Genomic DNA, 25,391 nt, shown 5'->3' with positions numbered 1-25,391 from the left:
GCTATAATACCTGCAGTACTTCACAGTATAGAAAAACAAATAATTATAGAAAAATATAGCAAATTAAATTGTACAACAAAACATGTAATGGAAATGGAAAGATAAACAAAGAATTACAACAACAAAAACTTTTGGGGTCTGCTAAACAACTGCAGTAAATATGAAATGTCTAAATAATCTAATACTTGTAGCCAATTTGTGATTTTTGCATCGTTGCAAATATAAAAAGAGGGGAATCTTTTTAAGCCATGTCATTTTGTGGATATCATTATTGCTAAGATATGAAGTAAGTTAATCATGCATGTTTCATCTGACCGGAAACTGGGTTTGTTAATATTGAGTGGTCTAACATATCAATCTTTGCTAGTACTTTTCAAAAATATCTTTTATTCAAACTTTGTTGTTTACAGTTGGGAAGACACAACCCTCTTATTTTTGTAGACCAGATTTCTCGACTTGTGGCCCTGGGTTGTAATGTACCGTCCTACACTGTAGGGGGCGATAGTGCGCCTCAACGCTTATGGTCAAACCCATGTTAAAAAAAAAAAAAGAGGAAGTCGGTGTAACGACTCGCTCCGCCCGCCTGGATGTAACGCGTTACTCTACTGCGCCGAGCGGGGTAACAGAAAAATAAAAATACTGTATAAATACCACACTTTAAAGATTATACGCGCATTCATCTGTCCGTACAATGAGCGGGATCCCGGGGACCGCTGTCGTCCAGGTCACCAACCTGTCCTCGGCCGTGAGCAGCGAGCAGATGCGCACTCTGTTCGGTTTCCTGGGAGACATCGAGGAGTTGCGGCTCTACCCGCCCGAGTAAGCGCGACCTACCCCGGCATGGCTAGCCAGGCAACACCGCGGATGTGCGGCCTTGTCTGCGGTCCACATAAACGTGAAAATGAAGAAGTGTGCTAAATAACTAACCCGCTTTTTCTCTGTTTGTGTTCCTTTCGCAGCAATGCCCCTCTGTCTTTCTCGTCCAAAGTGTGTTATATAAAGTACCGAGACCCCTCCAGTGTTGGTGTGGCGCAACATCTCACCAATACTGTATTTGTTGACAGAGCTTTGATAGTAGTGCCCTGTGCGGAAGGTGAGTGCAGCCTGCCTCGTTTAAAGAAATCACAATGAAATGTCTGACTTGTCTCAGTGGACTTCATGGCCGTCTTTCCCCCCTTGAATCCAACCGTTTGTCGTTTTGGTTGATTACTGGGTTTTTTCATTCACATGGAAAATTGGCATGTTGTGCCATTGGCTAGTTCAGATTTGAGCCACTTTTGCCACACAGGTGACTGGTTGTATCACCTCACTAAAAAAAAAAAAACCCACTCAGCTAACTATTGTATTTTATTTTCCATTTTTTTTCTGTAATGCCTTGCCAAGGTTTCTGTTTGGTGTCACATGGTGGTTTTTGACAGATCATCATTAGACCCCACTGAATGTTTTTGAAGCTGCAAGACATTATTTAGGTGACTTTCTCTGGATATGCCATTACCAAAACTGTCATTAATGTTACTTGTTTCATGGAAATTACAAAATAAGCCCATGGCATCACAGCTAACTTAATCCCCTTTTCTCTCTCTTTCATTTTTGGTGCTCCCTTTCTTTAAGTCTCCCTCCCCTTTGGTGCCACTGTTGTTCCCTTTTGTGTACAGTCAAAACAAAAGAAAAAAAAAATGTCACCTCTAACTTGATGCTTTTTGTCCACGTGACTTGGTGCTGGATGGCTACTGAGTTTATTAATTTGGTTTTGTATGTTTTTTCTGTGTGATTATGTGTGCATATCAGATGACTAGCCTGGCCCAGCTGTTACACTACACTAGCCTGAGTCAGGCATTGTTTTCCAAGCCACTATCCCCGATCGGGCCAACGCAGCCTTCAAGGGGGAATGTGACCAGGAGAATAGCCCGCTGAACCTTCCAAGATGGACACCTTGTCTCTTTTTATTTATTTTTCTTTTCTTTTTGGTTTGTTTCCTTTCATACTTTCCCATGTTGTCCACTTTCTACTGTCTCTATCTAGAAACTACAGTATTGCTTATCTCTAGCGTTGTGTTTATATTTGTTATTTTGGTTTGTTGTTTTGATTATTGTCCAACCCCCACCCCCCTCTCTCTTTCTGCTACAGCTGCAGCTTGTGTGTGATTGAATTCTGTCCAGGTTGCTACGGCATACCGGTGGGATGTGTGTCACACATGGGATGATGGGGGAGGATCACTAACACTTGACTCTCTTGTCACCTACGCCTGTTGACGTAGTTAGGGGCTAGACATTGTAAAAGTGAGACCCAGTAATGAAAACTTTATCTCATTGTCAACGTAGCATCTTTTAAATTCTGTTTGCGCTTTTCATCTGTGCTGAAATCTGTTGTAAAAGGCAACATTTAGGAGTTTTCCCTCACATTACTGCATTGCAGCTCTGATATGGATGTGTAGAATTTATTTATTTCATTTATTTAACAGATACCTTGCATTCAACGTCACTTTCTCTTTTTAACTTGGCAACTCGTGACACATGCATTCATTCTTTGCGTCGTTGTTTATTTTGAAATATATTTCCTAGCAGTTCACACTCCCAGCTACAATGACCTGAATTTGTAGTTATTTTGTCTCTTGCTAGTCTTACCGTAGCCTTCTTCTCCAGCATTAGAAGCAGCAGATTTTAATCCAGAGTGGAATGAGCAAAAATTCCTAATTGGTTGTTTTTATAGCTAAGTCTTGGCTAACATTTCCTACAGTTCTTAAAATTGTTGTTCTTTTCTGTATCTGATGTCCTGTGTGCTATTAGTGATGCAGCCATTGGGGTTGTCTTGTGTTGCACACCTTTCCAACACTGCGAAACGATCGCCCCCCCCCCCACGGAAAAGCGCCCATGCTTGATATCGTATGGTTCATGACCAATATGTTTCCAGTACAGGTGACCCATGCATCAAAGTGTTGACTCATTCACTGCATTGTGTTTTTCTTTTTCTTTTTTTGATCTATGAAAAGAGACCAAGGACAAAATCTTTTGATTGTGAAAAAAAAATTAAGATTTTTTTTCCATTGAAAATAATGCTGAAAATAAGACTGACTGAGAAGAATAATTTGATCAAAGCAAAGTAAGGATGCTCGGTCTCCAGTTTACCATGAGTAGACAGTAGAAGACTTGTAGGCTGTATGGGGAAGTGTATGCTCTCTTTCTTTCTAGAATACAGTGGGCTAATTGTGCAGACATAGAGGAGGCAGAGAGACGAGTCCCTCTATTGCCTTCACTAATATCCGCTTCTGTCCTGCAGGGAAAATCCCAGAGGAGGCCAAGGCTTTGTCACTTTTGGCACCTACCACCCCAGTACCCAGTCTGATTCCTGGTGGGGGGCTGCTGCCTATTCCTACTCCAGCCCCACTTCAGAATGTGAGTCAGCATCTGGTAGCCTACTCATTATCTTGTCTGTTTGCCTGTCATGTAAGTAAAACCTGTGTGTGTGTGTGTGTGTGTGTGTGTGTGTGTTGTTTGCTCCTGCAGCTGAACCTCCCCGTAGTGAATCGGATGTCAGCTAATCTGGACCCCACAGCTTCAGCTCTCTCCCAGCCCCCCCTCATGGGAAATGTGGATCCCTCAAAGATCGATGAGATCAGGAGGACCGTCTATGTTGGCAACTTGAACTCACAGGTAGGGTAGGCCGGTTATCGTCCCTGGCCAATTATCAGGGCCGATATTCAGCATTATCCAATTATCTGTATATATTTTTGCGGTCAGATAGCCGAAAAAATAAACTAATTTGAAAATGCACTACTTTTGGCTCTGATGCAGCATCCTCTCACACAATGTTCCACCTAAATCTGTAGCAGATACATTCTTAGAGCTGCGTTCACACCTAACCTTGTGAGTTTTTTACATAGGGCTGGGAATCAAGAACTGGTTCCAAATAGTTTGATTACAACTGCAGAAGCCTCTTGGATGAGAGGTGAAATGTCTTCATGAAACTGAAACGCATCCAGTTGCCTACGATACAGCACTAAGAATCACTGCTGGCATGTTTTTCTGACAGTTGTGCATCGCAAAAAAATGTTTTCAAACTCAAGTCATCTAATCCTCTTTAAACCTACCACTGAATCTTACCTGTCGGCCGAATGCAGATTAATCTAACGCCGCCTAAGTGAAACAGTTGGGCTGTTGTACACCTGTGTCACATCCATGGCTGTTATCCTACTCGTCTCTACACTGTGTTGAGGCTTAGAGATACTAAACGAGCTGCGTCACCACTGAAAACCTGTGGCCTGCTTTTTTTCCCCGCACAGAAAATTGATCAGGAATCAATAAGAGAATCGATAAAAAAGCAGACTCTGTAATGGCATTGGTATCAGTAAAATCTCATCCATTTCCAATCCCTGTTTTTCACAGCAGCAGGGTGGTGTATGTGGGACTTAAAATAAACACTTCCCATGTTCAGCACTGTACATGTTACCAGGGCAACAGTGTGGCTCGTTTTAATTGTTTTCAAACTTCAGTGCAGCTCCATAGCACAGAGGAACAAGCTACATCTGGCTGTGGGTACAAACACAATGCTTGTTATTAGGATCAACCCATTGTTAGTTTGGGTCTGGTCACTGGATTTGTTGATGTTAAGACAAATATAAAATATAACCAGACTTATCCTTTAAGTGACAAACATCTCCATTATTTGCCAGCTATCAGTTCCCTCATTCATATTGCAGTGCGATGCCTCATTTCCGCCTATCATTGTTCGTGACAGACGGGGACAAATTACAGTCTCATCTAATAATGCTCAGAGCTAATTGTTCATTCATAAGCTCTTTGTGTATACTAGAAAAGATCAATGAAGCCTTCAAGTGCCAAGACACAGTGGCACAGTTTGATTCAAGCTCCAGAGAATAAATAGAAATTATAACTGGACCCAGTCGTAACCGATGGAGCCGTCCCAATCTCTATCAGAGCTGCAAACGTGTTGTAATTAAATTATTTTTTATCTTTCTTTCCTCAGACCACCACCGCAGAGCAGCTGCTGGAGTTCTTTAAGCAGGTGGGAGATGTGAAGTTTGTGCGAATGGCTGGAGACGAGACTCAGCCGACGCGTTTCGCCTTCGTAGAGTTTGTCGAGCAGGATTCTGTCGCCAGAGCACTGACCTTCAATGGAGTCATGTTCGGAGACAGACCCTTGAAGTATGTATTCTTTGTTAATTCGACAATTTATTTAGGCTTAAACGTGCTCCTTTTCATGATTCTTGTCATTTTGAGCACATAATACCTTTTTTATTTATTGTCTTTCAGGGTTAATCATTCCAACAACGCCATTGTAAAACCTCCAGAGCTGACACCGCAGGCTGCTGCGAAGGAGCTAGAAAGTGTGATGAAGAGAGTGAGGGAAGCCCAGTCTACCATTGCAGCTGCCATAGAGCCAGGTACATTTTTGATTTGACGCATACATCAAGGTTTCAGTCATGAAATAATGACGCTGTGTTCTGATGCTGAGACTGATTCTCTTAACTCTAGCGGACATAAAGAAGCGTTCCTCCAGTCGGTCCAGAAGGGGACGGCGGTCTCGCTCGAGGTCACGCTCCCGCTCGCACTCAAAGCCACGCAGGAAAAGATCCCGTTCGAAACACAGGTGCCCAATTAATATACATGGCTATTGCATTTCACTTGCTTGATGCTGCGATCGTATCAAATGTCCAATCTGTGACATTTGTTTCCCCTTTTATTGGAGCAGGCCGCCACAGAGGTTATGGCCGAGAGGTGACTCCCACAGTTCCCGAGGCGGCCACAAGAGGCGCTCTCGCTCCAGAGACAGAAGGCACAGTCGAAGCCGTTCAAGGTGTGTTGCGAACAAACAACACATTTAAGATATTACAGACTTGGAATAATCCATAAAATGTCATTGTCATTCTTATCATCAAAACTCAATCTGATCTACTGTAGTGCCACCCTGCTGTCCCAGGAGGGCTCACCAGGTACTTAGGAGTCTGTGAGCTGCCCGAATTTGGCTCCTGTTGCATTAATCTAGCACCGCAGGGGGAAATTAAATTAAATTGCTTTTAATTCATCTTTTTTTTTTTTAGCTCTTGTTGTCTCTAAAAATATGCTTAATCCAGATAATGTGTTGTAATCAGGGGTCACAAGAGGAGGAGCAAGGATCGGTCCAGGAGCCCTCGGAGGAAAGCCAGATCACCCTCACCGAAAAGGTAAATTCATCCCATCTCATCCTCCCAGAGAGGTGTTTCTGAGTCTCCAATGTCTTTTCTTATGTTTTCTGGGTGGTTTTCTAATTATTTATGCACACTTTATATCGGTTATTTTGAATCTGCAAGGTTGTGATTGTCTGCTTCTTCTGCTGTCAGAGGTAAGAAAGACAAGAAGAGGGAACGCAGCAGGGACAGACGGGACCGCTCCACGTCCAGAAAGAGGAGCCGCAAGGACGAGGACAGGATAAAGAGCAAGGCCAAGCCAATGAAGGTAATAAAGCGTCAATTCCTGACTGAAATAAGGCTCCCCTGCGCAGATACATGCCGGTACCAGAATCTGCTGATCAATTTCTCCTGGTTGAGCAGGCAAATAAAGCTGTCGCACTGCTGATAATTTAATGAGCTGAGCTTTGTCGCCCTAAAAGACCCGTCAGACGGAGGGGGAAATGAGTTTTCTGTCAGTGATGAAAAAGAGTATAAGGAGCTCACTCCAGCAGTTTTTTCCTCCCCACGTTGATAGGAGGAAGACATTATTAGTGACCTTGTTTTCCCCTTAGCTCTTTATGGCTGGCAGAAGTGCCCAATGAACACCTGCCAACCTACAGGGAGGCATTTTGTAAGCCATTTCCGTATTACATTTTTTCCGACAATTCACCCCTCGCTTCCTCAATCCCTTCATGGACCTGGACTTCCCATAGTGCCAATAGTCTGATGCTGTGGTGCTTTTCAGATTCAGAGTCGTGACTGAACAAAGCTTTCCAAGTCCCCCAAAGAAATGATGGAAAATAATAATAATACATTTTATTTATAAGCGCTTGTACAGATGCTCAAAGACACTTTACACTTTAAAAATCATAAAATATACAGTTTTATTTTCTTTATTTTTTTTGTTTTGTTTTTGTTTATTGATTTGTTTTGTCCGAAAGCGAAATAAAAAAAGGAAAACCTAGGATTAAAGAAAAGGATTTTATTTTAAAAATAAATGTAAACATAAACAAAGGAATAATTCAATTTGAATATAAATGAAAATGCTTCAAATTATTCTTTCACATTATTATTATCATTATTATTAATAATGATATTAACAAGTGTGGCAGATGTAACATTAAGCATACTTTAAACAAACTCTCAGATGTTATTTTAATCTGATATTTATTTATGATGATGCATATTAATGATTATGCTGTTGTCAATGTGGTCCTGTAAAAACAAAACATTTGGAGATCTGTCACTGTTCCATCTATAATATATGTTTTAAGTGTAGGGGGTTAAATTGTATGCAAGTCTCTGATTTGCGGTCCCGAAACAACCCTCCCAGTTACCTTCTTTTCTTTGATGAACTTGTTTTGACTCGAGCCTCCGACTCGAGTATCGTATCACGTGATAACCTACTTTTCAAAGATCGCACAAAGCCGATAGCCGAGAGATAAAAGGTGACACATTTTATCGCACTCCATCTACGCTGTCGATAACAATCAACGTTTTTACATCAGAAGCTGAACGAATGTTCTCAGAAACCACTGCAGTCTTACAAAGTGCTGCACTGCACAATCTTCTCATGTACTTTAGTTCACAGCTCTCTGAAGTGATACTCAACACCCAAAACTACAACCAAAGCAGACACTCCCTGCAGACTTCAGGGCTGATTCAGTATCCATCTCTGTACAGGGATCGTACAAAGTCTTGAAAGTTAGGAAAATGTTTATTTAATGAGAAAAAACACACAACCAAAGTTAATTTATAGTAACAATTTAGATGTGCTTGAGAAGTGTTTGAATTTGGTATTAAATTTGACAATTTTTTATGTTTTAGTCCAACAGATATTAGACAGTTATATCTTGTGTCAATGCAAAGATCTGCTCGCCATCTATCGTATTCCTGAGTACTTGTTTACCACCTCATCATCAGTACCTGAGCTCTGATGTGTGTGTGTGTGTGTGTGTGTGTGTGTGTGTGTGTGTGTGTGTGTGTGTGTGTGTGTGTGTGTGTGTGTGTGTGTGTGTGTGTGTGTGTGTGTGTGTGTGTGTGTGTGTGTGTGTGTGTGTGTATATTTTATTTCAGCTGAACTGACTTGTTACTCATTTGAATTTTCAGGTGGAAAGGGACTATGACCGAGAGGAGAAGGACGACTTTGAAAGCGACAGAGAAGACTCGGTCACACACAGCGACGACATGACGTCATCACCCTGTGCCCAGCACAACGGCAGCTACAAGACTCACAACGAGGAGGACACATCTATGGGTGCAGATGGCACCAAGTGACTATGACAACACTGCAGAAAAAACTAATCTCGCTCCATTGAGTGATCTCAACGCCTATCGTGTGCGTATACATCCACGAACATCAGATAACCACTTAAAACAGCGTCTTTTCTCCATCATCGTTTCCTGTTGTACAATCTGATTTTACTGTACATTCTTGGCAAATGCATGGATCCTGTAATTCAGTTACAGTCGACCGAAAGGCCAAGTGAGCACTACATTACAGCAGAACCTTTCCTGTTAAGCTGCATGTTAGGGCTGTAACTTACAATTATTTTCAATATGGATTACGCTGCCCGATATTTTCACAATTAATTGCTTGTAAAAATGTCAAAAAATTGTGAGAAATGCTCATCACAATTTCCAAAACCCAAAGACTCTTCATTTACTATCATAAATGGCAAAGAAAAGCAGAAAATCATGACATTTTATAAGCTGGAACCTGCAAATGATGTAAATTTTTGCTTAAAAAAATTGCTGAAACTAATACTTGTTTATCGACAAAATTGTTGCAGAGGGTGCACATGATACAACAGTTCCACACTAAATACTATAGGCTCACAAACTAGTACACAATTGAGTCAGAAGTTCAACAATAACTGGAAAATAGAAGCTGCAAAACACACTGTTGCAAGTCATACATTTTTTTCATTATATTATACAGGTGATATTGTGTCCACCTCCAGTGACGCTTTAAGAACTCAGTTCCTGTTATTCTTTCCGTAGAGATACTCAAACTGTCGTCACCTTACCTAGCAGACTATGAAAAGTGTGCAGGCCTGAAGCAGCTGCATAGCTTTTGAGTTTTTAATTGATGAAAAAACATATTTTTCTCCATTCCTTCAGTGTCATCTTGACCAAACACTTCAAAAGCCTAAAAAAAACTTTTATGCCTCTAAGATTACCACTATTTATGTCATTCTGTAGTATGTCTGACATTTCCTTGTCTAAATATTGCAGACAGTGTGAGAGAGTGAGAGAGCAGAAACAATCTGCATTAACTGTAAAAAAAAAAAAAATGCATGATGTATTCCTGAGATTTAGGCCCGGACACCAAATCGACCTCAAAGAACTAGTGCAGTTGAAGGTTAGGTCGCCTGTATCTGAGCCAAAATGCTGCGCTTGAGCACTCCGCAAAGACAAAATACAACAGCCATCAGCCATCAGCCGACTAGCTTGTATGTTTTGCGCCTGTGTGAGAGGAAATCGCTCTCCAAACCACCAGGCGGCAGTAGTTTGTAGTCATCATTCAAAAAGGGAAACTGGAACACTCAAGGACTGCGGAAACACAAACTGTTATGATAAACAGTGTTTATTGACACCACTCTTGCTAATATAGCCACTTATAACTGAGAATGTCTGATGAAAGGAAGTTACAAACGACACTGTTGAAGAGACCGTTTGTTTTTAGGGATGTTTTACATTCTGAATATTACACTTTTCTGAGAGGCCCCAGTTGAATCTTCAGTTTTTCTCTTATGGCTTTTAATTTATCACAGAGCCACTTGTGTTTCTAGAACAATGTGCTGGTTAAAACTGTATTTTTCATCAGTTGCATTTCGTCAATACACAAATACTATAGTTATAGTATAATCCAGGGAGGGCGTTATCATGTAAGCTTTTGGCGTACAGAAACTAAGGGAGTATCCATCAAAACAAGATTTCTACCAGCTGTTGTTAGCCAGCTGAAATGTTCTTGTTGGACATATCAACACGTCTTGAGGTAAAAATAAACTGGCCTCTGTGACTGAGGTCTTGTGGGGTGTAACTGTTTTTATTCTGCTGCTCTGGCCTTGGTGTGGCAGCAACTTCCCATATTCTGTTTGGTACATTACAGTTTTAAAACGTACTCCTCAAAGAGGTATAAGAAGACCCTTCTCACTGTATGAATGAAAGAAAAACAATTAAAAAACAGGTTTTCTGCTGATGCTAAAATGCTCATTTGCCCTTTTGTGTGTGGTGTTTAAGGACAATTTGATCTAGCGGGTCTGTGAAGTGTCCTTTCTGTTTCCTGATTTGCACCATTTCTCCAAGAGTGTTCTGCAAAATGTTGATTTTATGACTTGTGCTGTAATTACGAGAATGCAGAATCATGTTCTACTGTTTCTGTGAACCTGTTGCTAATATATTTCAGTAAAAAAGAAAGATACATTTCTCATTTGGTCGACATGAATATGTTGTTTTTACTTCCTGTTTTTGTTTCATGGGTGTAAGTTTACTTTCCTTTTTATATTTCTTAGTCGCAACAAGATCTCAGAGGATCACGTTCCTTTTCCTGTTATTGTTGTAATGCTGTGAGATAAAACTATAAACCGTTTTATAGATACGATACAGGCCTATACTGTAAAGGAAAAAAAAAAACATAATGACGGTCGTGTGCAAAATGTCTGTCGGCTCATATTGCTCAAGAGAAGCGAAGCAAACACAGCTCACAGGTCAACAAACTGCTTGCAAGCACAGAAGGGTCAAAAAGTGCCTAGACTAAGATTGTACAGAATATTCTAATAAAATATGGAGACTTATTGACAGATGCAACCTGAATTTATTGTTAATTAATGATGTTTAATAGCTTAAACTAATGAGATATTATATTAAAGTATTGTCAGTTGTCTTTAGTGATTAATAGCAGAGTAGAATGAACATTGATGGGACTTCTGTGGATTTGTTTATTTTTAATATTTTGTTTTCCTGTCTTTTTTTGATGTTGCAGTTTGCAGTATTGTGATCGTGTCAAAAATGTATGTTCATTTTTGTGCAAACTGGCCCCAGGTTGAGTTTTTATAAAAAGCTTGTAACATTTCAAAAGGTTTACTTTCGAAAAGAGACTTTATGACTGTCTTTGCCAAATTCCACTGAAATGGCTTTAACAAACCTAATTTGATTGTATTTTGTTTTTTTGTTTTTTTTTGTTTTGCTGCTTTTTTACATACACAAGTCTTCAGTATGAAGTGGACTTGTGATACAGTTTAGTAAAAAGTATTTCCAACACAACTGACAGTATGAAGAATTTTATTTTTTATACCCACTATGTCTGGAATATACTGTAGTAAAGATTCACGGTTTGATCCGGGGGGGATTGGGCACTTGATGTAAAGGTTTGGTGACACTGTTTTTGAAGAGCTTGGGTGTACGTCCTCAGTTTGAATCTAACGATACATCTGATCTATTGCCAGGAACACTCAATAAAGAGACATTTCATTCAGGTATTTTTGTTTTATTGCCCTCGTTATACCACCAAGTATGAGTACTAGTGATTGTCAGTCAGCCTCTGTTTTCTTACTTTGGGAGTTAAAGGATAAGTTCACCAAAACGTGACAATTCAGTCATTATCTACTCTACTAAATAGCTAAAGTAGCTAGGGACCTGTTTTAAAAAGTAAAAAATAATGACTCCATACAGTTTAATATCCAAATTTGATTTGACAAGATGTTTTTTACACTCTTTTCTAAAGCCAAAATCTTCACTGTAGCTGCTAAGCTAAAAGCATTAGCACGAACCACGTCTGAAGTGGGTGCAAGAGCTTGAATGCGTGTTGTGGGTGAAAATAACGTCTTTTGGGTTATTTGGAGACTTTGATTACACCGAACGGCCTGTATGAAGCCATTTTATGATTTTATTTTCAGTTTTTCATGAGGACACGTCGTGGTAGCTGCACGGCAATCACAATTATCGTCTATTTTACCGAACTGGGACTGTGTTGAAGACAACTTAAAACTAGTGATTGAGACCTTAAAAACGTTAAGAAACTGTTTACTGAGGTAATAAAACAGGTGAGAAGTAGGGACATTTTCTCATAAGTTTCTATTTGAAACCAGTGGAGTTGCCCCCTGCTGGCCATTAGAAAGAAGGCACCTGCATCCATATTTCCTACAGTCAATGCTACAGACATTCGTGTCCCTCATGATCCCCTGAGTTTGCATCTAGCGCCACCCTGAGGTCAATATATACTTTGGTTTATAAAGGAATATCTGTAAAATGTCTCAGCTGTGCTTTAATTTTTATTGCGAGCATGTTAGCATGCTGGCGTTAGCATCTAGCAAAAGCATTACTGTGCTCAAGCATGAATGAATGAATGAATGTAGACTCTTGTTAATATAATAATAATTGTGAGTATGATCAATAAGACAAAGTGACTGAGATCTGTTGATCCAGTGGTCAGTTGTGATCTGTAAATGAGGGCACTTTCAGTTGTGTTTCCATGAGGTATTCAGATGTACAGGTAGAAATTAAATACTGTGAGTTCAGGACTGTCTATCAAGTGAGCAGAGATGATGTTCATGGTGATGGGAGATTGTTCAAGTAGTGCGTATATACAGAGGTATAGTAGAGAGGTAGGAAGAGAGACAAACCAAGGTCCAAGGTGCGTCCAACTTTCTGGGCTTTCCAGTTTAAATTCTGACTTTGCACTGTTGAACTGGACTTCTGTCTTTAGAGATATACTGTATTTTTTACCTTGTTTACGCAACGGTAATTTTGGCAGCTGACATAAACATAGAGTAGAGAGGTAGGAAGAGAGACAAACCGTACGCAAGTTCCTCAGACGTCCAAGGTGCGTCCAACTTTCTGGGCTTTCCAGTTTAAATTCTGACTTTGCACCGTTGAACTGGACTTCTGTCTTTAGAGATATACTGTATTTTTTACCTTGTTTACGCAATGGTAATTTTGGCAGCTGACATAAACATAGAGCTAAATACTGTGCTAGTAATGCTCTTGATTATTTAAGACACGCTGTTGAACCTCTGGCCCCTGAGGACTGCCATCGAGAACGTATTTGAGTCAAACATTCATGGAAGATAGTTGTTCTGATGAGCGTGTTCCTGGCTCTTCATGCTCTGCGGGCCTGTTCCAAACTGTTTTCATAAAATCATGGACATCTCCTCGCTGTCCAAGATCGGACTGGTGCTAAATTGCCTCACATAGTCCAAACTTGATTTCACTGCAGTCAAGTCCGCCTCCTCTGGATTGCTTTCTTGAGTATCTGGCGTACTCACTGGCTGAGGCGCCCCCTGCTGAAACATTTCCATCGTTGTGTATCCCGTTGGAAAGGCCTGAGTTGAGGTCTGGAGGTTTGTCCGTTGGATGTCTGCGAATGATTCTGTAGCATCGTCAGGGAGGATGTCGTCAGACGGATCCTCGCTGTCTCTTTGGAACCACTCACAAGTCATGTCTTCAGAGTCTTCCTCATCCTCTGAGGGATGGAGAAGCGGTAGTATTGATGTTAACGTGCTAGCAGGGATAACATCTTCTTTCTCAACGATCTGAAGACTGTTTGTATCCCATTCTTCCACCTTCAGGGTGTTGAGGGACTCTAGTAGTTCCTGAGAAGTAAAGACAGTAAAAGTTTGCAGTCTATTGTGTTGGAGGTTTTGTTTGTTTAATGCTGGTGGGTTTTTTGAAGGTAAAAACAGACACTCACCAGTTCACAGGCTCCTTCTATTTTCTGCATTGCATTGCTGTTTCCAGGGTTGGGTATGCTTGGCCACAAAATGACTTTTGCTCTGGATAAAGTAGAGTAGATAAAGGAAAGTTTACCCAAAAATTAAAATCCAACTTATTATCTACTACCCTCTCACCAATGGAAAGTCCGGTGAAATCGCGTAGTGCAATAGAGTAGAGTACACATAAAGTAGATCGATATTCATCCATGATAAAATTAGTGACAGCTTTTTCAACATACATGTAAGACACTGCTGTACCTTTTTATTATCGGTGGTCCGCATATCAGCACAATGGCCAAGACTGCAAAGACTGTGATGAAACCGAGATGAGAATCTGCAATCAAAAGAAAAATACACAAAAAGTATGGATGTTTCTTCGGAATTAATTCAAAAATAAGTATCGGAGTTCAATTTTCTGAATGATTAATGGTTAAAAAGTTGTTGGGTTCAACCTTGAGGGGTTGTTTTGAAGAGGCTTTCTTTGCTTCGTACTCCTGCTCCTGCCTGGGTGAAGCCTGCTATCTGGACTTCGTACGCTGTGCCGCTTTTGAGATCCGACAATTCGTAGCTGTTTAACGCTGGATCCATTGTAATATCTGCAATCAGAGAGTGACAGGTTTCTAAAGGATCATTTACACTTGGCAAAACAGTTGTTAACCATGGCAGCAGCGTGGCTCGAGTGATGGCAACTATGGCCAGTCGGATGGTCCAGACTAAAATATCTCAACAACTTTTGACTGTAAATGATTGTATTGTATATGCATAATGAATTATTTGTATTCATTTATTTGTACTTACTTCTCTCTGTTCTTGCTTCCCAATTTTGAAACTCAGTGTAGTAGATTATGTATCCCAATAGAAAACCTTGGATGTCTTCCTCTGGGATGGACGACCACTGCAGCAGCACAGAGTTCAGCGTCACATTGTGGTAGCTGATGTTTGGGGCATTGACAGGAGCTGTGGAAACACAATATCATGAAGTCAGACTGTTCTGTTATGGAGATGATAAGAAGAAACCAGCAATGTTGATCCTTTAGATATTTTCCTGAAGAACTTATAGATTAATTGCCATGAAATTTTGTACAGACATTCATAGTCCTCAGAAGGAAAACCCTAATGAATTTGTTGAAGTCTTGACTTCCTCTAGAACCACCAGCAGGTCAAAATGATCATTTACACACTGAAATATCTCAAAATCTACAAGATCAATTACCACAATATTTTAGTACAGACATTCATGGTCCCAAGAGGATAAACCCCAATTACTTTGGTGATCTCCTGACTTTTCTTTATTTGAGACACTAGCAGGTCAAAGTTTCTTTCTGTTTTCTTCACAATGAGCATTGCCACCTTCCAGAGCAGCTAGCATTGTAACAGATAGCATTATACCGCTAAACAAAGACCTATAGGAAAGGTTATAGGCCTGTTACTTACATCCTTCAATGAAATAGAACTGTGTGCTGCCATAGGTGCTTTCGCTGTTGTTGATATGCTTCATGTTGCAGGTGTCCTTGTTTGGTCTAGTGTGCAGAGTGATGCTGTATCTTGCATAAGGCTCCAGAGGCTCTGGGTATTTAAAAAAATAACCAAGTGGATTATCATTGAAGCAGGAAACTAAATGTAATTCGTCACTAAATCAACCCGTATTATGTTTACATACTGCTAATTTGTGTCAGAAAATATGTTTCGTAAAAAACGTGTAACGCCTAATCTGTGAACAGAATTTCTAGAGGACAACCAACATTTGTGAATATTTACGCACCTCGCAGACGAGATAAGGTCCTATAGTTTTTTTCATTCTGAAAAAAGGACATTGACACTGCTTTATGTCCCATCTTCATCCACTCTGCGGAGTAGCAGTCATACTTTTTGATGAGATCGTCTTCCCAGTAGATTGTAAAAGATGTGTTGCTGTGGACTGTCACGTTCAGCTTCCCAGCTCTCACACCTGTGACGACAAATTCAGAATACGTTTTGAAAATCTAATCTTGTCATTCTCTGGGATCAATATAAAGAGTTCAACACCAAAAAAAGATAAAACAACACCAGATTGATTGATATTGCCTAGTTTAGTGAGACTGTGGTGGGTGGACCTCAGACCCGCTGTGGGCATCCGGGGACATAATCACCCAGAAATATTTAAAAAAAAAAAAAAACATTTTTAAAGTGATTCTGGGAGCAAAAGCAAGAAGGTGTAGATACAAAGAACGTTGTGCTATAGTGAACAATTGAATCATAAACACATTTGTTTTATAGATGAATAGCGATGACATGACAACCCACAAATTAGACTTCGGTGGCCTGCTACAGTCTAGGTAATTAATAGGAGAGATTGTATAGGAGATATCTGTTTTTGCAAATAAACCCTTCATATAGACACATTTCTAATCAAATGTGGCCAGTTTTTAAAAACAAAAAAAAAGTTAAATGACAAGGGATGTTTGATGTCATTGACGGGGAAACAACAGGTGAAAACATTGTTTTTTCAGGCATTGGTCATTTTTTTGATTTTGCGCTCATGTGTCTTTCATAAAATTGCTTATTTTAGACTTGTGGAACGAAAATGTCCAAAATACACATTTAGGTTTTATTTTAGATTTCTGTTCAGGTCTTTATCTAGTTTAACACTGTTTTAGTTATTTTGTTAGATAACTACTCATTTGTATATTTAAACATAAAATATGAGAAAACTATGTAATTTTACAAAAAATATCTTTAAAGACTCTATATTCTGAAGGTTTTTACATAGCGGGTTTGTTCATATATAATTCATAGACTGGTTAATAGAGTATTTTATTCCTAAAGACATGCTGAAAATTGATTTTATTAATAAATGTTTTATGTCTGTTGACATTTTGTCAATGATATAAGTGATATAAAAGAAATATCCAAAATTCCCTCTGTAAAAACCTTTGACTCAAGATTTTTGAACCTATAGATTCAGCCTATAGCTTTATCAAGTGCAAATTAGAAGATATGTATTATAAATCATGATAATAAACTTTGTTTATATAGCACCTTTAAAAACAGAGTTTCACAAACAAGTACTTTGACAATCAAGCAAAAACAGGAAACTCAGGAAAACTATATAACGGAACAAACAATCAACAGTCGAGCCAAGCCGAGTTGAAAGTGAGTTAAAACAAGAAGGCGGAACAGAAAATGTAAAAACACAAAAAATCTGTATGAGTCATTACAAATAAAAGACATAAAAGTCATAAAGCAAAATATCAGAAAACTTGTAATACAAAAAATAATTGTCTTAATGTAGATAGTCATGGTGGTGGTGATCTACAGTATTTTTCCCCTGTGTTGTCTCCCGTGAGCAGTTTTCTAGTGAGAACTCACCGGGCTCATCTTCTCTCTGTGGTATGATGTGGTTCACGCCTGGAGAGGTGCTGGCGTTGTTGAAGGCGCTGATGTTGACATGATAAGCTGAATAGGAGAGAATCAGTTTGATCTCAGGCTGTGTGGTGTTGATCCGCTCATGCAGGGCCTCTCCTGATGCTTTCCCAGCGGTCACGCAGTACCCATCATGCAGCTCTTTGGTAGAAAACTAACAAACAGACACATTTTAGCATCATAACAACGTCAGGGAAGATATACGACACATAATATTTGAGGAAGTACATTTTAAACATTTACCCTCCAGGTTAAAGTGATTTGCCGGCGGCCTTCTCTCCCTGCGTCGTCAGTATCTTCAAGGTTGACAACGACAGGCTGCGTCGTCAGTTCTGAAAGGAGACATTTATTTATAGGGAAATAAGAAACAGCATTTCAGCTCCACCTTTAAAACACTTTGTTTTTAATTACACAACTACTGTGATTATTTATCTCATCACAATCAACACAATGAATAGAAGATAAACGCTGAAGTTATTTTAAACCACAAGAGAGGAAAGTAAGCTGACCTGGTGGGACGGTGTAGGCGTCACTCCATAAACACTGTGAGCATCTACTCGTAGTGACGCACTTTATCTGTACAGTGTAGACCAGCGAGGCGTTCAGACTCTCCACTGTACATTTCTCTCTGTTTTGGGATCGTGACTGTGAACAACATAGAAGTGAGTCAATCTCAGGAGTTATCTAAAACATTCATTCATATTTCTTTTGCATGCGATAGATAATTAAAGGGCAACTCCACCAATTTTACACATTGAAGTGTGTTTACGGGTCTCGGGGAGAGCTACTGCATGTGTGTAAAAAGTAGTTTGAAGCCTTTTGTGGCTCCAGAGGAAGCTGCATGTAATCTGATAAATTGCCTCCAGTGATGTCACTCAGTGGCTAAGTTGCATTGTGGGTAATGTAGGCTTCAGGTTTTGGAAAACTCCCGTAACACTGTTGGACTAATAGACAGTTTAAAAACAAATGGTCAAAATCGATAAAGCACAACCAGAGTTATCACCATCTCTATCTTTCTTATCTTTTCAAATATATTTTTATTCCTTTTACTGCTCTTAGTCTATGTATCTGTTTTTTTTCCTCTCATGTGATGTCTTTTTCTTACTATCCTTTATTACTTCTCTTTGTTTATTTTTGATCTATTTATTATCCTTTTTTATGATGTTGACTTCTTATCGTCCTTTTTTGATTTTATTCTTTTATCTCTTTATTTGCATTGCTTTTTTCCTTCATTTTTGCTTGTTTTATCTCTTTTATTCCTTTTATCTGTCATGACTCATTGACTTTTCATGTTTTTCCATTTTCTAGTCTGAAATATTGTCATCCTGAGCATCCTGCTTTTGCTTGTTTGTCAAAGCACTTTGTAAACTCTGTTTTTATATTATTATATAGGTACATTTTACTGCAATACTTGGGTACATTAACTCGAGCAGAATTTCCAAATCAGGACTTTTACTGTGAGTATTTCTTCTATCACTAAAATTATTTCCCATGAAGTGAATGAAAAGGGAGACTGCTATCGATCCAAATTCCCTAATTTTTAAGCCTTCAATTTCAGTAATCATGCTCATGTAATATTAAAATCAGTTAATACTGACCTCGCTCCACAGTAGGCCGTCCAGTGCTTTATATCTAATATCGTAATAGTCAATGGACTTCATGTCCTCCTTTGGCCAGCTCACATTCACAGCTAGTCTTCCAGAGTGGCGGCTGAAGGACACAGTGTATGGAGGACCACATCGCCCTGAAATATAACAGCAATTATTCAGATCTGTCAGAGATTCATCAATGAAGAAACTTGCTGATAAAATATATATATATATATATATTTGTGGACTTACACAACATCTTTGGTGAACCTCGGAAAATTGCTTTTGTGCAATTCGCTGACTCGCTGCCTTCATAAACCTCCGCAGTCATGTTGTATCTTGCAAATAAGATGATCTCCTTCGAGACGTCGGTGATGTTGATGTGAGCTTTGCAAAGTTTTTTGCCACTGGAAGGAGAAATGATTTTAAAAATTACACATTTATCATCAAGAAATCATTACAAATGTCCTTTTTTTTAGGATGTTCAGGGGAGACTACAGAAGTTCAAAAATGTTTTTTATACTATTTCATTATTTTTTTTTCTTTTTAGAAAAGATTTTCTTTTAAATATCTTGAATGTTGAAAAGGTGAAAGTCTGCACCAACAGAAGCTCCGCTCTCCCACAGAAAACACTGCTCCTGAAACGCCTCGTCAGTAGCCCCGCCTTTATCTCCGTGACTTCTTGACATCACACTACGTCACCATGTCACACATTTGCATAATTTATGCCTAGCAGTTAGTTTGGCATGTAAGAATTGATCCAGCACAGCTGCTCTGTTGTTGTTAGTGGTGCTAGGTCAGGCGTGTGTGAGCTGACCAATCAGAGCAGACTGATTGCTGTACTGGACAGTTTGTGAAAACTGATGTGTTTTATGAGCTTTAAAGCATTAAACCTATTCTAGTAGTGACCCAAAATAAAATCATGAACCTGAATATGAGCATAATATGTCATCTTTAAAGGCTCTTTTATCCCTAAAAACATGGCAGAAATTGTTCTATGACAGATTTTCTGATTTATGGAGTGATTAAAAGAGATATCCAAAATTCCCTCTGTGAAAACCTTTGACTGTAATATATCAACAAAATGAAACAAGAGTTTAGATCCTGGCTTTATCCAACGTTCAGACAGCTAGGTGATGCTTAATTTGCATATTTAAACACCTGTAATACAAAAATAATTGCCTTAATATCAGTCATAACATTTACCCTTTTCACCCTTAAACAACATGTACAGTATGAATGTAAAACTCAGTTCTACTTACGGTTGTTGAATGATGAGCGTGTATGACTTTTGTGTTGCGCGGTTTCCAGGTTTCCACTCACAGGTTTTCACACCTTGTGTTTTATATTTACCAAAACAATCTAAATCATGGACTCCATCTGAAACAGAGGCAGTCCAGAGTCACACTTTGAGTGAGAAAAATAAAAATACATTTGTCTGTTTAGTGATTTTACAGCTGATGATTCACTTCAGATGACTCAAATGCTTTTCTCATTACCTGGTTGAACTCCACAGTGCTGATATTTGAGTGAAACGCTCGTTGAATTGCATTTCACTGGAACAAAAATATGAATAAGTGGTGTGAAACTAGATTACGATCATCTTGTGGAAAAACACAACTATAATTTTATCTTATGAAAGGAAATGACTTTAATGATATTTGTGACTGATTGAGCAATATCTCAAATGTTGTTAATCGAGGAAAACTATTTATTAGACACAATATAAAGAAATCAGCAAGAATGCAAAAAAGTACCCAACAGTCATACTAACAAATATTGTGTTAAAACATTACTTTAGAGAAGTCTTAAAGTATCTGATATTAAATTAACTTAAATGTTAATAAGTAATTTTCTGGCAATACATGTATTTAAGCATCTAAAGTACAGTAAAAGTAAATTAGTTAAACTCATATTTACATGTATGTATATACAAAATACTATGGGTCGGCTGATTTGGAGGCAAATATTGTACTTTTACTCTACTATATTTGATAACTTTAGTTACTTGTTAATTTGCAGATTACATTCCTGTGTCAGAGCCAAAGTAGAACATTTAAAATGTAATTTAAATTAATTTATTTTATGACAATCTGATTTTAAAAACAAACCCTAAACCCTCTAATAATCAGAATAATGCTGAATATCGGATCCAATAACATGTTGACCCATAGGATAAATACATACATGTAAATATATGTATTATTTATTTGTACTTGTGCTTTTGAATCTTAGGTAAATTTATTGCCAGAAAATTAATTTTGATACATAAGTACGTTTAATATCACACACTAATATCTTAACACGATATGTTTACTTTTACTCAAGTATAAACTTTTCGGTACTAATAGTTATTTCATTGTTAACAAACAAAGAAATGCTATATAAATCATTTATTAGGCAATTGTTATGGTAAAGTTACAACTGATGTCTCTCTTTATAATTGCTTTGCAACAGTTCACGTCAGTAAAATAACTATTAACTAAAGTTCAATTAACTATAAATCAACCTTTCATCAATGATGGTTATTATACAGTGATACCAAAGTACAGTAGTTGCAGAAAATGAAAATATTGTAAGTAGTGTAAGTACCTCAAAACTGCACTAAAAGGAAAAGCTCACCCAAAAATGAAAATTCAGTCATTATCCACTCACCCTCGTGCTGATGCAAAACATTTCTGGAGCTTCACAGCAAAACAGGGTTGAGGCATTCTCCTGAACGACTGAAGTGGGTGACTTTCTCTTTTTGTTTTTTCCTTTGTTAGTCCCCATCTGTTGTTTCTGAGAATGCAGCAACGCGATTCCCTCCAAAGCTCCAGAAATGTTTTGCGAACTACAAAACTTCACCCGCCTTCACCCCTGTTTGGTCGTGTAGAAAATGACTGTTTCAGATAATGACTTTTGGTTGACCTTTTCCTGTAAGTACAGTACTTGAGTAATTGTGTTTACAGCGCATCAGTGGATATCACTAATATGTGAGCAGCAATATGATGATTAATATGATGAGGTGTTGTGACAAAAAGTGAGAGTCAGCCCACCTGAAGATGCTCGGACATGAGAGGAGAACATGGTGTGGTAAACGAGGATCAGACCTACGATATGAACAATAGCAGAAGGCAACTTTGGTTGAAATCAGCCATGAAACACAAGTTGTTTGACTGATTTATAATAGAGCAATACAAACCCTAACCTCTAAGTGGATTTAGTTCATTACAAAGAAGAAAAAACATGGCCATGATTCACTTTTCTCCTCCAAATATCTCAAAATTATTCTTGAACAGTAACAAAAAAACAAGACAACAAAAGCAAATATCAAAGATCACTTACCAAGGAGGAAAACATGTGAGGAACATTTTGAGTCTGAGAAATCAAATGGAAATCCACAGCCGACCATGTCGACTGAAAAGACTGAAACCAAGAAAAGAGATTAAGTGGGTTTGAGGCGATCTCACACCCACATTCTGCTGCCATTCACCTCGGGTGCCTGCCAACTGAGAGCTCTTTGAACTGAATGATGAGGAGGAAATATTTTTGGGGAGTTATAGCTCAGTGAGGAGGGGCGGGGACATGTTTGTGTCACAGCTCAGAGGATTCATAGACTGACAGTAACGTGATGATATACTGTAGGTCCCCTGGAGTTTGCAGAAAAACTGTCACCTTCTTTGTAACTTCTTCTTTCCTCAAATAGATCTGCTCAACATCAAATGAGAAAAAAACACTGCGATGTGTAGGAGGTGCGTCACAAACCAACCAGACATGACTGTGAAGCAACTGTGCATGTTTGAATTTCTCTTTTTCTCTGGGCACTTTACTGAAAACAAACTCTCAGGGCTCACTGTGACTCAAAGCATGCAGACAAATGACTTTTGGTTCCCTGATTTCAGTAAACTCTTGCTTTCAAAGAACTGGATGTAATTTTCATGCGAAAGTCACAAAATTGCGCTAAACTGTCACACACGTTTTGCAAATGGCTCATTTTGAGTCAGAGGAGGACTGATTTGAGTGTTTTAAGAGAACATACCTGCTGCCACCAGTTTCTGTGACTGAATAGTTTTAGGAAACGGTAGTAGAATGTAAATATAGTGAGAGCACATGCTCCCTAACCCTTTATCTGTTTTAGTTTTAAGCTTTGTGTTTTATTTTGTTCTGTTTTTATTGTAAAGCACTGTTAACTGGGTTTGAATTTGATTTGAGTGTTTTGTACCTAATATTTGACTCATTTTTCATCATATTATGTCAAAAAAGAAGGAGTAAAGTGCAAATATTAGAGAGGCTTTTTGTTTTGCTTTGTTCTGATGGATTGTATGCTCTATTTAAAACAGATCATGTGTCAAGTAGCTCATACATTTTATGTTATTGTTTAGAGTTAAAGATCCCTTTCAGGTATTGATGCATGTAAAAAATATTTGGCTTTTAATAATAATCTGTGTCTGATTTTGGTTCGATGTCCTTTGTTAAAATCAATTCTTAAAATGACATCCAGATCTTCTCGCTCACTGAAAAAAATCTGAAAAATGTCTTCAATCTCAAAGTGGATCAGCGACCAGCTAAATACAGTTTTTAGTGGAGGGTAAATTTAAATTAGTTATATGCTTCTGAATTAATTAAGATTTCTATGTAACAATCATCACATATAGGTAATGTGTACAGTATGTGCCAACTGTGTGAGGCTGTTCTTGAGTCACGTAGTCACTCTCCTTTCAGGGTCACTTAATCAGAGTGAGAAATGAATCAGTGGTGAACTTGAGCACTAAAACATCTCAAAATAGTCAGTTTACTTCCTGTATGTTGTCTGCCACTGATGCTGGTTCTTTATTCTACTCATACTATTTTCTTTCCTGTGTTACCTTTTTTCTCATGTTTAGGCTTGTGTTTTAAATTTTGTCTTTCAGTGAAAAGCACATTGACTTTACTGTACGTGAAGTCATAAAACGTGCAATATCAATAAAATTGCTGTTACATCTTCAGATGTCCAGGATGCAACTTTACGTGTGATGTGAAAACGTCAAACCTCCACTGCACTGAGACACTGAGAATGGACTTGTAAATGAAGCAAGAGAAATGTTTTGTGCAAAAGTATATTTGCATGTTCAAAGATTCTGGAAGGAGTAGATGTATTTTTAAGAACTGTAAACTGGCTAAATTCACTTTTCGTGTAAGAACCATAATTGTCTGATAGTTGCATATCTGACAATTGTTTGCAATTGTTCTGAAATTGTTTTGTTCTATTCTAAAAACTACTGATATAAACAAATATTTTTTTTATATTCCTTCATTTTATTTTTAAGTGTTCAGTTTTGTAGGCCTTTACCAGACACAGAAACAACAGACTAGAGCATAAACTAAAAAAGTTGCCAGACATATTTACAATATTGCTTGGATGTAAACAAATCTTTGATGGCATCAGAAAACATTTATAACTCGCACTGAAACTAAAAAGAAAAAGTATACGATTTGGAGCGCACCAAAGGTTACATCTTTTCGCCACAGGGGGCGACAGAACAAACAAAAAAAGGTCTTTGTAGCAGCTTTAATGTCTTAAATTTTACCAGCTTAAAAATGGCAAATTAAATCAACTTGTTCTTCTTTTCTTTAAGGATAAAAAAACCTCAGTTATAAATATCTTATACATATTGTCGTTGTCTGGTTAGTTCCTCTATTTAGGAGTGATCGCAATTCAAGAGATGTTTCCTCTAGGAAACCTACGGAAGCCCTAAAGGGCCATGCATTCATACATTTTATTTTCTCCGTTTTCCCGTGATAACAAGTTAATTTCATTTGTTTTCTCGAGATCTCGAGTTATTATCTCGAAATAACAACTGCCGTTTTCCCGAGATAACGGGATAATTTTCTCGAGATCTCGAGATAATGAAACTTTGTTCTCCCGAGAAAACGATATAATTAATTTGAGATCTCGAGATAATGACTGTGATATGATAGGCCTGAGATTCCCATCACACACAAGTGTCATGGCATGTCAGTTAGTCTCTCAGTCATTATCCGGTATCCATGGAGACGCCTGGGACCTCGTAGCTGGTCAGCTATGTAGTTAACGACGACATCAGGCTCACTTAGATTGCGCTGCCGATATGGCTGAAGCCTTGCTAACCTCTTTTTAGATTACGCACACTAATGTGTATATTATCTTTAATAGCAAGGCATAATGCTATTTCAGCCTGTGTCAGGCCTTGATTGAAAAGATATGTGACGCGGTGATTGATATGCTCCTGCTCCCCTGACATTGCTGCACTGAATGATGTTTCCTGCAATGATTTAATATACTACACCATTGTTTTGTTTTCTCAGGATCTCAAATTAATGATATCGTTATCTCAGGAAAACAAAGTTTCGTTATCTTGAGATCTCAAGAAAATTATCCCGTAATCTCGGGAGTAATAACGGCAGTTGTTATTTCGAGATAATAATTTGAAATCTCGAGAAAACAAATTAAATTAACTTGTTATCACAGGAAAACGGAGGAAATAAAAGGTATGAATGCATGGCCCTTTAGGGCTTTCG

General features: G+C 38.5%; 2 protein-coding genes across 7 annotated transcripts; one reads left to right on the top strand and one right to left on the bottom strand.

The window, feature by feature from the left end:
• The first annotated feature begins 565 nt into the window (after positions 1–565).
• srek1 (splicing regulatory glutamine/lysine-rich protein 1) lies at positions 566–11,645 on the top strand. 6 transcript variants are annotated; one of them, XM_084382295.1, is made up of 12 exons: positions 566–819; positions 960–1,093; positions 3,277–3,392; positions 3,504–3,650; positions 4,984–5,162; positions 5,271–5,401; positions 5,493–5,607; positions 5,710–5,814; positions 5,919–5,950; positions 6,110–6,181; positions 6,338–6,452; positions 8,276–8,413. In XM_084382295.1, the coding sequence occupies exons 1-11, from the start codon at positions 692–694 to the stop codon at positions 6,427–6,429; spliced, it is 1,251 nt and encodes a 416-aa protein (XP_084238421.1). In that variant the 5' UTR covers positions 566–691; the 3' UTR covers positions 6,430–6,452; positions 8,276–8,413. The 6 variants fall into 6 exon arrangements, with proteins under 6 accessions (XP_084238421.1, XP_084238420.1, XP_084238425.1 ...); XM_084382294.1 differs by lacking the exon at positions 5,919–5,950 and having other exon boundaries at positions 8,276–11,645; XM_084382299.1 differs by lacking the exons at positions 566–819; positions 960–1,093; positions 5,919–5,950 and adding exons at positions 1,107–1,967; positions 2,787–2,915 and having other exon boundaries at positions 8,276–11,645.
• Positions 11,646–13,299: 1,654 nt separating this feature from the next.
• On the bottom strand, positions 13,300–19,203 carry LOC311274838 (leukemia inhibitory factor receptor; the record flags this gene model as incomplete). The annotated part of the gene is made up of 12 exons (XM_084382835.1): positions 13,300–13,761; positions 13,860–13,941; positions 14,140–14,215; positions 14,334–14,477; positions 14,680–14,838; positions 15,316–15,447; positions 15,644–15,829; positions 17,230–17,437; positions 17,527–17,615; positions 17,793–17,928; positions 18,882–19,027; positions 19,125–19,203. The coding sequence occupies 12 exons, from the start codon at positions 19,201–19,203 to the stop codon at positions 13,300–13,302; spliced, it is 1,899 nt and encodes a 632-aa protein (XP_084238961.1).
• Positions 19,204–25,391: the final 6,188 nt, after the last annotated feature.

Source organism: Pagrus pagrus, assembly GCF_965226575.1.
Source record: "Pagrus pagrus genome assembly, chromosome: 19".
Taxonomy (NCBI): Eukaryota; Metazoa; Chordata; class Actinopteri; order Spariformes; family Sparidae; genus Pagrus; species Pagrus pagrus.
Note: the sequence above shows the minus strand (reverse complement) of the source record. Positions and strands in the feature narration are given on the sequence as shown.